Below are 12,654 nucleotides of genomic sequence, written 5' to 3'. Positions count from 1 at the left end.
GGATGCCAGGCTGCATCCCACAGGTCCTGAAGTGAACTGGGGAGAAGAGCCCTTTCTCTTCCCAACTGAGCTGAGCCCATTCCTCAGCCCTCTGTGGGGCTTACTGGGGGTGCTGGGAGAGGATGGGAGTGTTACTGTTGTGCTGCCAGCTTGGTGGTGGGCTCCCCTCCTGGTCCCCACTCTGTTTCTGGGGCTGCCAGGGTAAACTGGAGGATGTGTCCCCACCCAGCAGAGCCCTGGGGTCCCAGTGCATGGCCCCATGTGGGAAGGGAAAGAAGGGGAAAGGGAAGGGGAAGCTGAAGGGAAAGAAGGGGAAGTGGAAGGGAAAGGGGAAAGGAGAAGGAAGGAGAAAGGGAAGGAGCAGGGAAGGGGAAGGGGAAGGGGGATGGGAAGTGGAAAGGGAAAGGGAGGGGAAGGAGAAGGTGAAGGAACAGGGAAAGGGGAGGGGAAGGGGGATGGGAAGTGCAAGGGTAAAGGGAGGGGAAGGAGAAGGTGAAAGAGCAGAGAAAGGGGAGGGGAAGGAGAAGGGGAAGGAGCAGGGAAAGGGAAGGGGGATGGGAAGAGGAAGGGGATAGCGAGTGGAAGGAGAAGGTGAAAGAGCAGGGAAAGGGGAGGGGAAGGAGAAGGGTAAGAGGAAGGGGAAGGGAAAAAGGAAGGGGAAACCAGCCCCAGAGCCAGCTGCCCCACAGAGCCAGCAAGCTGCTGAGCAGGGTGTGATTGATGAGAATGGGGAACACGGGGCCAGGCACACGCCAGCACCGGCTGCAGAAACAGCTGCTGAGGTACCAGACCTCCCCAAATCCTGCTGCAGTGCAGACAAAGAGGAGACCCAGCTTCTCCCTCTGGTTTGCTCCCTTCACCTTGGCCCCCAGCTCTGCCTCCCCTCCAGCCCAGGCTGCAGGGACAGAGCTTTGCGTGGGGATTCCTGGGAGACCTGGGACAAGAAAAGGGCTGAGAGCAGGATGGGGGAGCCTGGAGGAATCAGAGCTGCAGCAGAGCAAAGTGCTGGGAAGGGCTGGGTCCACTCAAACAAACAAACCAACCCAAAAAAAGCAGATGGAAAACTGACATCGATCATTTTGGTTTTCTGGTGTTGCTACTAATGCTTCACTTGGGTGTCATAAAAATCCAGCCCTTCCTTTGAGGCTGAGATGAGCCAGACTCCTTCTCCATGCTGTGGGGCAGCAGTAATTCCTCCCTTCAGAGGGCTGGAGCAGCTCTGCTATGGGGAGAGGTTGAGAGGTTTGGGGGTGTTGAGGCTGGAGAAGAGAAGGATCCCATGGGGAGACCTTAGAGCACCTTCCAGTGCCTGAAGGGGCTCCAGGAAAGCTGGGGAGGGACTTGGGACAAGGGCCTGGAGGGATGGGATGAGGGGGAATGGCTTGGAACTGGGAGAGAGAGGGGAGATTGAGGTTGGAGATGGGGCAGAAATTGTTTGGGGTGAGGGTGCTGAGCCCCAGGTTTCCCAGAGAAGCTGTGGCTGCCCCATCCCTGGCAGTGCTGAAGGTTGGATGGGGCTTGGAGCACCCTGGGCTGGTGGGAGGTGTCCCTGACCATGGCAGGGGGGGCACTGGATCATCATTAATGTCCCTTCCTTTCCAAAATAATCTGGGATTCTCTGCTTCTGTGATCACTCAGCAGCTGAGCAGAAGGGGGAGAGAGTTGGGGGTGTTGAGGCTGGAGAAGAGAAGGATCCCATGGGGAGACCTTAGAGCACCTTCCAGTGCCTGAAGGGGCTCCAGGAAAGCTGGGGAGGGACTTGGGACAAGGGCCTGGAGGGATGGGATGAGGGGGAATGGCTTGGAACTGGGAGAGAGAGGGGAGATTGAGGTTGGATTTTAGGAAGAAATTGTTTGGGGTGAGGGTGCTGAGCCCCTGGCCCAGGTTTCCCAGAGAAGCTGTGGCTGCCCCATCCCTGGCAGTGCTGAAGGTTGGATGGGGCTTGGAGCACCCTGGGCTGGGGGAGGTGTCCCTGACCATGGCAGGGGGTTGGGATGAGATGATCTTGAAGGTCCCTTCCAACCCAAACCAGCCTGGGACTCTGATTCCTTGCTGTTCCCCTCCCTGGCACCATCCCTGATAGAGCTGAAGGATACTTCAGGATCACCCTGAGCTTGGTGGGAAGAGATGTTCAGGAGCTCAGCAAGGAGCAGCTCAAAGCAGAGTTATTAAAGGGCATTCCCAGCACATCAGGATGTGTGAGCAGCCCAACCACCAGACACAGTGCCCTATTCCAGGGGACCATCCAACCTGTAGTCTCAACCATACATGGCCAGGGACTGTATCCCCCTCTCCACTGTGTTTTTATCAGTGTTTTTATCAGGACCTTCCCCACCTTTGCTCGGTGCCACCTGACCAGAAGAAAAGAGAAGGGACACAGCCCCTTCTTCCACACTGCCCACAGACACAGCTCTAACTGATCCCCAGGAATCCCCAGCTCTGCTTGGCATGGGATGGGGTTTGAATGCTCAGCCAGGACAGGAGGGCTAAAACCCCATTTGCCAAACACTACGGTTTGCTCTGTTTGCCACAGGTACCCATTAAACATCCAGCTCTCTGCTCCTCAGCTCTCCAGATAACCCCAGCACCTCCTTCCTCCCCCTCCCCAAGCCCACGTAGAGTTCCCTTCCCTTGTGACTCCCTGGGGAGGAGCACAGAGATGTTTTTGGGCACAGGGCTTTCTGAGAGGGTGGCTCAGAACCTCTTGGCTTGGCCAGGACCATGCTGGCTCCAGCTGAACTGAGCAGGAACTCTTGGCATCTACTTTGAACAGGAGCAGGAGAGCTCTGGCTGCTGAGAGAGCTCAGGGACCAGGCTCAGAGGATGGAGAAGTGGCCCTGAGCAGCCATGACCACCTCCTACCTGTTTTTACCTCACCATGCAAACACTTGCAGACCTCTTCCCCCCCACCCCATCACCTCTGCTCCCCTCCCAGGAACAACTCAGCCCACACCGAGGCACAGGACACAAACAGCACTGAAAACACTGAAACCCCCCAGAAAACAAGGCAGATCAGTGGCACACACCACAGCTACACCAAGACCCAGAGAGCACGGAGGGGCACCAGGAACACACCAGCACCCCTGGACTTTGCAGCACCCATGGGTGACAGTGGAGAAGCCCAGAGCAGGAACTGAGGAGCTGGGGGAGAAGCCAACATCCACACACCTCCTCCCCCTTCCACATCCCCGCCTGCTCCTCTCCCATCCCTGGGAGCAATTCCCAGCCACATCCCCGGGGGGTGCAGGGGGTGCAGGGTGCGGGGTTACCTCTGCAGAGGGTCCCGTTCTCCACCGACTCGTAGCCCGGGCGGCACATGCAGCGGCCGATGGGCACCAACCACTCCCCGTCCCCGTTGCAGTAGAGCTTGATGGGGACATCCACCTCCTCGGCGTTGCTGATGCACGTCCCCCGGGCTGCCACCAGCGAGGTGCTCTCGGCTCCCGAGAGGGTTTCTTGGAAGACGGCCCCGTTCTGGATGACGCGGGGACACTTGCGGTAGAAGACGCGGACGGCGATGAGGGACATGCAGCCCCCGTAGTCCTGGAAGGCCAGGTAGAAACCCGTCTTGGAGACGGGCCCGAAACTCCTCACCTCGGTGTTGATTTTCATCACCCGGCCACCCAGGTCCACCTGTGAGAAGCTCTCGTCGGCGGCGATCGTGTCCACCTTCATCCAAGGGTTCTCCATCCAGTTGGGGAAAGTTTTGGTGGCCGAGTCGAAGTCCGACTCGAAATAGTAGAGGTTAAAAGTTTCCTTACAGGAACCCGGGACGTTGGGGATGCTGCTGCAGTCCCTCACGGAGAATTTCATCTCCACGTGGATGCGGTGAGCTCCCCGCCTGCGGATGTACTTGGTGCGGAGCCAATTGTTCTGGCTGGACTCAAAGACGTTGCACACCTGGTAGGTGCGAATGGTGTTCATGTTCTCATCGTACCCACTCACCTCTTCCCACTGTGGGCAACAAGGAGGAAGTCAAGCTGCAGCACCCAACTGCTCTTCCCCACCCACCTTGCCTCGTCCCAACCCCGCAGCGTGCCCGACAGGACTGTCCTGCACTTCCCAGTTGCCCCACGAACAGCCATGACCATCTCCTACCTGTTTTTCCCTCTCCATGCAAACACTTGCAGACAACCTCTTCCCCCCCACCCCATCACCTCTGCTCCCCTCCCAGAAACATCTCAGCCCACACTGAGGCACAGGACACAAACAGCACTAAAAACACCCCCAGTATCCTGGCAGAGGACCGCAGATCAGTGGCACACACCATGGCTACACCGAGACCCAGAGAGCACGGAGGGGCACCAGGAACACACCAGCACATCACACCAAGAGACCCACCAGTGCCCAGCCCCTCACCCCAGCACACTCCCAGTACAGCACACTCTACCTATGTGGCTCCAGCCTCCTTCAGCAGGGTTTGACCCACACTGCATGCCAGGCAGGCCCCGTGACATGGGGACAAGGTGGCCCAAGCTCTCAGCAGACCTCAGGACCATAAGGAGAAAGTGTTGGGTGACAAGGACCTCAAGAGGGGCTGGAAATGTGTGCTGGCAGTCAGGAACCCACCCATGTCCTGGGCTGCATCCCAGCAGTGTGAGCAGCAGGGCCAGGGAGGGGATTGTCCCCCTCTGCTCCACTCTGGGAGATCCCCTGGGGTGCTGGGTCCAGTTCTGGGGTCCCCATCAGCAGAAGGACACGGAGCTGTTGGAGCCAGTGCAGAGGAGGCCCTGGAGCTGCTGGGAGGGCTGGAGCAGCTCTGCTCTGGAGCCAGGCTGAGAGAGTTGGGGGTGTTGAGGCTGGAGAAGAGAAGGATCCCATGGGGAGACCTTAGAGCACCTTCCAGTGCCTGAAGGGGCTCCAGGAAAGCTGGGGAGGGACTTGGGACAAGGGCCTGGAGGGATGGGATGAGGGGGAATGGCTTGGAACTGGGAGAGAGAGGGGAGATTGAGGTTGGATTTTAGGAAGAAATTGTTTGGGGTGAGGGTGCTGAGCCCCAGGTTTCCCAGAGAAGCTGTGGCTGCCCCATCCCTGGCAGTGCTGAAGGTTGGATGGGGCTTGGAGCACCCTGGGCTGGGGGAGGTGTCCCTGACCATGGCAGGGGGTTGGAATTGGATGAGCTTTAAGGTCTCTCCCAACCCAAACCATCCTGGGATTTGGTGCTTCTCTCTCCTCCAGGACTCCTCGCTCTCGGTGCTGCCCTGATCAGACAGGGGCAGAGGGGCTGGGGGGGACACACAGGGCTCAGCAGTCAGGCCCAGCTGCCATCCCTGAGCAGGCAGAGACCCTCGGAAGCAGGGTCTCTGGAAGCAGCCCCATCCTGGCAGTGTTGAAGGCTGGGATCTCACAAAAGGTCCATGTGGGAGGAGAACCTTTCACCAGGCTCACCAGAGCATCTCAGGGCTTTCTGGAGGGCACAGAACCTTCCCGTGCTGCCCCCTCCCCTTGTGATAGGAGGGACCAGGGTCCAGCTCACGTGTGACATCCTCCTGGCCAGCTGGAATGACTGCTCATCAACTTTTCCATAAAACCTGCTCAAGTGGAAGCCAAGCTGTTTCCCACAGATGGGAAACCCCCAGCACAGCCCTGACCACAAGAACCAGGGCAGCACGGCCTGGATCCAGCACCAGGACCCAGGTCCAGAGGGAAAATCCTGCAGGAGCAGAGCATCCCCCAACCTGCCAAGGGCCAGAGGGGCACGGAGGATTGCAGGGGGAGGGCTGTGAGAGGGCAGACAGATTGCTGCTCACTGGTCAGGGCTAAGAGCCCAGCAGAAGGCTGTCAGAGAAGATGCCCAAACAGCTCCAACAACCTCTGACTGGCTGAGGATCTGGTGCCGTGGCTGGGGGAGGAGGAGAAAACACAGGGGGAGCATTTTGCTGTATTTACCAGAAATAAATCTGCTGTGGTAGTGGAAAATTGCAGGATCTTCCCATTTTTTTTTAGGGCACCAGTTGGCAGGGGGTAAAGGAATTAAGGACAAGGCAAGAAAATGCTTCCCCTGCCTGGACACTCCTGATGCACACTCCACAACATCACGGAGAGCCTGGGATACCCAGAACATTCCCCATCCCCTTCTACCCCTCCAGATGCCCAGAGAAAACTCAGGACATGAGTCTGAAGAGCTCAGCCCCGGCCAGGCAGCATCACAGAATCATGGAATTGTTTTGGTTGGGAAAGACCTTTAAGATTTTTAAGTCCAACCATTCCCCCAGCACTGCCCAGGCCACCCCTGCCCCATGTCCCTCATCCCCACATCTCTGGGGCTCTGAAACCCCTCCAGGGATGATGGGGACTCCAGCCCTGCCCTGGGCAGCCTGGGCCAGGCCCTGACAACCCTTTCCAGGGAGAAATTCTTCCCCAGCTCCAACCTAAACCTCCCCTGGCACCACCTGAGACTCTTTTCTCTTGCTCCATCACTTGAGAGAAGTCAGAGCTGGACGGTTCCTCCAGCTGATGGATGATGGTGATGGGTGGGGATGGGGAGACCTCTGAGCATCCCAAGAGCACCACAGGGGAAGGAAAAGCAACTGCTTGGGCTTTGGACTCTCTGATAATCACCAAGGATGAAATAAAGAGGAAAAGCACTCAGCTGGACCTTCCAGGCAGGCCTCTCCATCCCACTGGAAGGCTCAGGACCCCCAGCATCCTCCCACACCCCCAGCTGGGAGCGAGGGCTCCCCAGCCCCTTTTTCTCAGCTGGGAGAGAAAGTCACCCCCGTGATCAGCCCCTCCAGTGCTTAATTAGAAGCCTCTCCCTTTCTCCTGGCTCTCTAATTAACATGCCAGGAGCTCAAAAGAAGGCAGCAGCACAATAACACGGGGAGACGGCTTCCAGCAGGCCCGGGGCCTCATTACAGCAGGGCTGGGGAGCAGGGAGCAGGGAGGGCTTTCCATATGGAAACTCTGCAAACAAGACAGGCGGGCAGGGAGAGAAAAGGACTTGACCTCTGCTCCCACCATTGTGCTCCTGTCAGCCCCCTCGGCGGCCGGGACGGCACCGGCGGGGCCTGCGGGGCCTGGGGCTTTCTCATGGTGATGGGGACCCCGCATGGCTCTGGGCAGCCTGGCTGCTGGGGAGAGGATTTTATCTCCTCTGCTCAGGCTTTTCTCACCCCTTTCCTTTCATCAGGGGCTTCTCTGTCAGCACTGGGGTGAGGGACACAGAAATGTCTTCATCAACCCTCCCCCCCCCCCCTCCCAAGGATGATGCGCCCTGAGCTGGGCAATGGGGAGGCTGCACCCCAAATCCTGGGGTCAGTTCTGGGACCCTCAGGAGCAGAAGGAGATTGAGGGGATGGAGAGCATCAAGAGAAGGGAATGGAGCTGGGGAAGGGGCTGGAGAGTAAGGAGAAGGGTCTGGAGAACAGGGAAGAGGTTTGGAGAGGAAGGAGGAGGGTCTTGAGAATATGGAGAAGGGTCTGGAGAAGTTGTGAGGAGCATCTGAGGGAGCTGTGGGTGCTGATCCTGGAGCAGAGGAGGCTGAGGGGAGACCTTGTGGCTCTCTGCAACCCCCTGAGAGGAGGTTGGAGCCAGGGGGGGTCGGGCTCTGCTCCCAAGGAACAAGGGATGGGACAAGAGGAACTTTTGGCACAACTCAAGTGGTGCCAGGGGAGGTTTAGGTTGGAGCTGGGGAAGAATTTCTCCCTGGAAAGGGTTGTCAGGGCCTGGCCCAGGCTGCCCAGGGCAGGGCTGGAGTCCCCATCATCCCTGGAGGGGTTTCAGAGCCCCAGAGATGTGGGGATGAGGGACAAGAAGCAGTGGTGGCCTGGGCAGTGCTGGGTTACTGGTTGGACTGGGTGATCTTAGACGTCTGTTCCCACCAAAAGGATTCTCTGAGGGCAGGATGGAGCCTGAGCTGCTACCTGGGAATGGAAAACATCTCCAGGCTTTGTCCAGGCTGGGTTGGGCCACCCAAGCTCAAGGGAGCAGGGTGGGGGTGTCAGACCCTGGGTCACACTGCTGGCAGAGCTGGGTGGGATCACAGAAACCCCGTGGGACGTGGGAGGTGGCTGGGGCTGCTCTGGTTCTGTGTGTGAGTGGAAGGTGCAGGTGTGCACTGCCCTGTCCAAGCTCTTCTTTAAAGGAGCTGGTTTTGGGTGGACTTGGGATGTGGCTCTGGGGACTCCTGGCACCAGGGAAGTGGAGAGACAGTGGCTGCTGAGCCAGGAAATGTCCCCCCAGGAGATGCAAGGGATGCTGGATGGTGATTTCAGGGCTTGATCAAATGGGTGCTGTGGGTGCAGCCTCAGAGGCTGACATCCTCATCCTTTTCTGCTACAAGTGATGGGCAATGGGGAAAAATGTCAGTGGCCTTGGCATTTCTTTTCTCCCTCTCTGTGACTTTTAACTGGCTGCAAGCCAGCTTTATGAAGAACATGATTCCACCAGCACCATGTTGGCATGATTTGCTAGAGTAAAAATTACACTCCCAGCTCCGGGGTAGTTTTTGGATGTGCCAACTCCTAGAAAACAACTGGAAATCCCAAATGCCATCCTTTTGTGCTCTCCCCATTAGACTTTTTCGTGTGACCAAGGCTCTCTGCTTCAGTGAGTGACTTTTGCATCCCCCACCTGTGCTCCTGTGCAGCAGGACCCCCCAGATTGGCCTCCAGGACCCCAAAAGTGTCAGGATAACTCACCCCTGAGGGAGGATGCACTGTCCAGCCCAGCTCTGCTGTTGCTGTTGTGGAGTCCATCAGTGTCTCTGCAGGAAGAAGGTGAAACAAGAAGTCAGTGGCTGTGCAGTGAACATTTTGAGGCTGGTGAAAGGGACAGAAGTGGAGAGGAGCCAGCTCAGGACTGCAGCTCAGTCTGCACAGAACCCTCTGGCCAGATTTCAGCCAGGGAGGAGCCTGGCATCCCCCCTTTTGTTTTCCCATCCATTGCCCACTCTTCCCTGGGCCCCATTCCCTGGATTGCCCAGGGCACAGGCTCTTCCACCCACCAGCCTGGAGGGATTTTCCCTCCTCACAATCTAGAATCAGGATACAACAGCCCTGCCATGGTTTTGCTGCTGCAGACAAGGGGCTCAGCCTGAGCAGGCTCCCTCCATCACCTCCCAGTTGCTTGTGCAAGAGCAGGATGGTTTTTTCCCCAGCTTTTTGCTCAGTAGGCAGTAGCACAAGGGAAGGAACAGCTCTTACAGGTACTAAAAAATTAAAACCAACGTTAAAGCTGGTTTTCCAGGCAATTTGGGTTGAAATAGGTCAGGCAATGCCAACCAGCACTGAGAAACCTCCCCAAGCAAAGCCTCCTTTTGCCTTTCTACAGCTCATCTTGCTTCCAGCACTGAAGTTGGTTTTTTTTTTTACCCCAAATAGTTCTAGGTTGTCCTCACTACACCAAGGGCAAGAGAAGGGACACACAGATGATGGCACCCCAAAACTTGGGCTGATGTGTGCAGGTGTCCCCCACCCAGCTTGGGATGAGGCCCCATCAGAAACCTCCACAGTGGGGGTTTCCATCCTCTCTCCATCCTCCAGGTCTGCAGTCCTGGTTGCAAGGTGGGGATTTTTCTGCACTGTGCCCAATGAGGATTGGATTTAAGAGGATTTTCTGAGTATTTAAGAAAACAGGGGGACCTGGGGGTATTTAGGAAATGGGGAAATCACACCCAGGGGTTTGAGCACACGGATGCTGGGTGTGGGAAAAGCTTGATTTTGTGTTGAGCCCAAGGTCACAGAGGATATTTTGTCCCTCTGCTCAAGAGAAAAAGTGAATCTGCCCTTGATTTGAGGATGCTGAGTCCTTTGATGGATGCTGGGACACCTCCAGCACACAGATGCAGGACACAGACACCTTGCACCTTCGTTTTCCTGAAGCAGGGAAACAGCCCAGCTTTAAGGAAAAGATGCACAAGATGTACACCAACCCCCACACCATCTCCCTGAGGGCTGAACAGGAGAACCCCATAAGAGTTGGTGTCTCCAGCCACCATCCTATAACCAACAAATGGTGCCAGATCCCACAGCCACATGAGTCTGAAACCATGGAATCATCATGGTTGGGAAGAACCTTCCAGATCACTGAGCCCAACCATCAGTCCTACACCACCTTAACCACTAAATCATCCCTCAAAGTGTCACATCTACCTGTTTTTTGAACACCCCCAGGCACGGTGACTCCACCACCTCCCTGGACAACCTGTTCCAATGCTTCCCCACTCCTTCAGTGAAGGAATTTTTCCTAATATCCAATCTGAACCTCCCCAGGTGCAACTTGAACCTATTTCCTTACCACGTAACCAAGCTGCTCCTCATCCCCAAAAAGCCAAGCAGCCTGCCACGTATCCCCCCATTTAATTTTCACCTTCTCTGCTTCCATCATATTGAAAAAAAAAAACAAAAAAACCCAAGGAAGAAAAGTTCAGCCTCGAGCAGACTCATCACTTAGGGGAGAAGTCTGGGTGCAGAGCTGGCTGGGGTTCAGCCTGCCTGGCAGAGCATGTTCAGCTCCTCTCTTCCCATCCCCAAGCCAAAAAAAAAAAAAGAAAAAAAGGTTTCTCAGCACAGATCTGCTCCTTGCACCTCTTTCTGCCAGTAAATCACTTTCAGACTGTGGCTTGTTCATTACTCCTGCTTCGAGCCAGTGGTTTCCAGTTCACAGGAAACCAGGATTTCAAAATTTGGTTTCGGTCCAAGGGTAAAAAGCAAAAAGAGTTCTTTTCAAATTTACACACGAGGAAGAGGGCTGGAAAACAGCTAGTCCAGAAATGTTGTCATTAGGATTGATAAAATTTCTTTTTCGACGGAGTATTTGTTTGCCTAGCTCAATAATAGTGTTTATTTTATCAGAGTATCTGGCTTTTTCATTAAAACACCAATGGCACTTTCATCTAAAAGGAAAACAACATTTTTCACCCAGTGCTAGCAAGATGCTGCGTTGCTTAAAAAAAAAATAATAATTTTTTTACTTTATCTTAACTATCACTGACAGTGGTGCACGACAAGTATATTAATAGCAGTGACTAGAATGTGAAAGAAAATCTACTTTAAACCAGTATAAATAATTCCCCAAATAAAAATAATATTTCAAAGCCTTTTGCATTTTTAAGAGCCTTCTGTTTAATGGGAATTTGGAGCAATGGAGATGCTGTGCTTACTGCAGAGCTGCCCCTTATCCTCAGCTGAAGATTTGCACATCTCCTTGGAGCTCTGCATCCACCTGAGCTGGCTCAAGGACATCTTGTTGTGATGCAAGACAAGGAGGAGCAGGAATCTGCAGGTTTGAAACCAGGTTTTTCCACTGGTCCATTATCTTCTTGTACAAAAAGATCTTCTGTTCATTTTAGTCTGAATTTACCCCACTCACCTGCCACCTATTAGGGTTTCTTTCACTCCTACAAAGACTCTGCTACCCAAAACCTCCTTTCCTTCTCCTGGTGCTTAAAGGTGGCAAATGAACCATCCCCAAGACAACAAGATGAGTGGAGTTGCCTTATTCTCCCACCCTAAACCAGGTTCTTTTCTTTTAGGCTCCTGTTGATCAACCTCCTTGGTGTAGGGTGGACCCCCAAATCATGCTCCCTGCACCCCTTTTTGCCACAGCTTTTCTACCACCCTGCTGCCCTGTCTAAAGCTCATCTGGAAGGGGGTTGGCCTGTCAGCACTTAGCAGGAATTGCCTCAATTGCAATTAAAATTGTGATTAACTGGTCCCCATGAACCAGAGAGAACCCCATGGAGACTGCAAAAGGGGATGTGGAGCCAGGGTGGATCTCAGTGCTGGGCATGGGTTTGCTCCATCATCCTCTGATGGGCAACTTCAGGGCCTTCTTGCCCAAATAATGGCCTTTCACAGAGTTTTCTTGCCCAGGTACCTGGCCAGGGGCATCTCTAAACCTCCACCTGAGGTTGAGGAGGCCACGTGGTCCTCCAGGGAAGGTCCCTGTCCCACCCCTGAGAAGTTTCTTACTTCCAGCCAAAGGAAGCAAACAAAATCTGGAGAAATATCCACTGAACCAGTATTTCCCTCACCTGCAGGGCTTCTCTCTGCCTCTTTCCCATCCTCAGAGCTCCACAGCAGTGGTGGGAAGACCCCGTGAAGATGCAGCCAAGCCCTGCTCTGACACCCCCTCCTGAAAGTGCTGCCTCAGAGTCCAAATTAGCAACCAATAAAGGTTTGATAAAGCAAGACAAGGCCTTACCACCCATCAGGTGTGCAAGAGAAAGGCTGAAATTCCCCCAGGATCTGTTTCTCCTTCAGCTGGCTGGGTTTTTACTGCCCCAGGGGAAGATGATCAAAGGGGAGTTTGCAAGCTGATTGATTGTGGTTTGCAGGGATCTCCACCAGAAGCAAACAGAACTCAGCCTGGGAGGGAAACTGCAGCTACAGCTTTGCCTGGGAGCTCAAACCCAGGAAGAGAGGTGGAAAACAAGATTCAGTTCTGCCAGGGAAGGAAATCACTCCTGAAGAGCACTTGCCAAGAGATGAAGATCTTGCACCATTTCCTTCCCCATCCCAGGTGAGCCAGGAGCTGGAGCAGAACGTGCTGCAGGAGCACACGAGGAGCACACCTGGATTCCTTCTGGTCATCAAGGAATGATGAGGAGATCCTGCTGGACACCTCTGGATGGATGGGTGACTTCAGGCACCATGTCACTCATACAGAATTCTGCTGTACAAGCCCCACCCGAGGCACAAAAAGCCCTGG

General features: G+C 55.0%; 1 protein-coding gene across 2 annotated transcripts in view; it reads right to left on the bottom strand.

The window, feature by feature from the left end:
- Window positions 1-12,654, bottom strand: part of EPHB2 (EPH receptor B2) — a 126,329-nt gene that overhangs the window by 76,672 nt on the left and 37,003 nt on the right. For both annotated transcript variants that reach the window (XM_071766778.1, XM_071766777.1), the window contains exons 2-3: window positions 8,643-8,707; window positions 3,270-3,954 (exon numbers count right to left, since the gene is read on the bottom strand). In XM_071766778.1, the coding sequence (XP_071622879.1) occupies window positions 3,270-3,954; window positions 8,643-8,707 (750 nt within the window). The remainder of the gene's footprint in view (window positions 1-3,269; window positions 3,955-8,642; window positions 8,708-12,654) is intronic.

Source organism: Heliangelus exortis, chromosome 23 (assembly GCF_036169615.1).
Source record: "Heliangelus exortis chromosome 23, bHelExo1.hap1, whole genome shotgun sequence".
NCBI lineage: Eukaryota > Metazoa > Chordata > Aves > Apodiformes > Trochilidae > Heliangelus > Heliangelus exortis.
The sequence above is the reverse complement of the archived record's forward strand: the minus strand, read 5'-3'. Positions and strand labels throughout refer to the sequence as shown.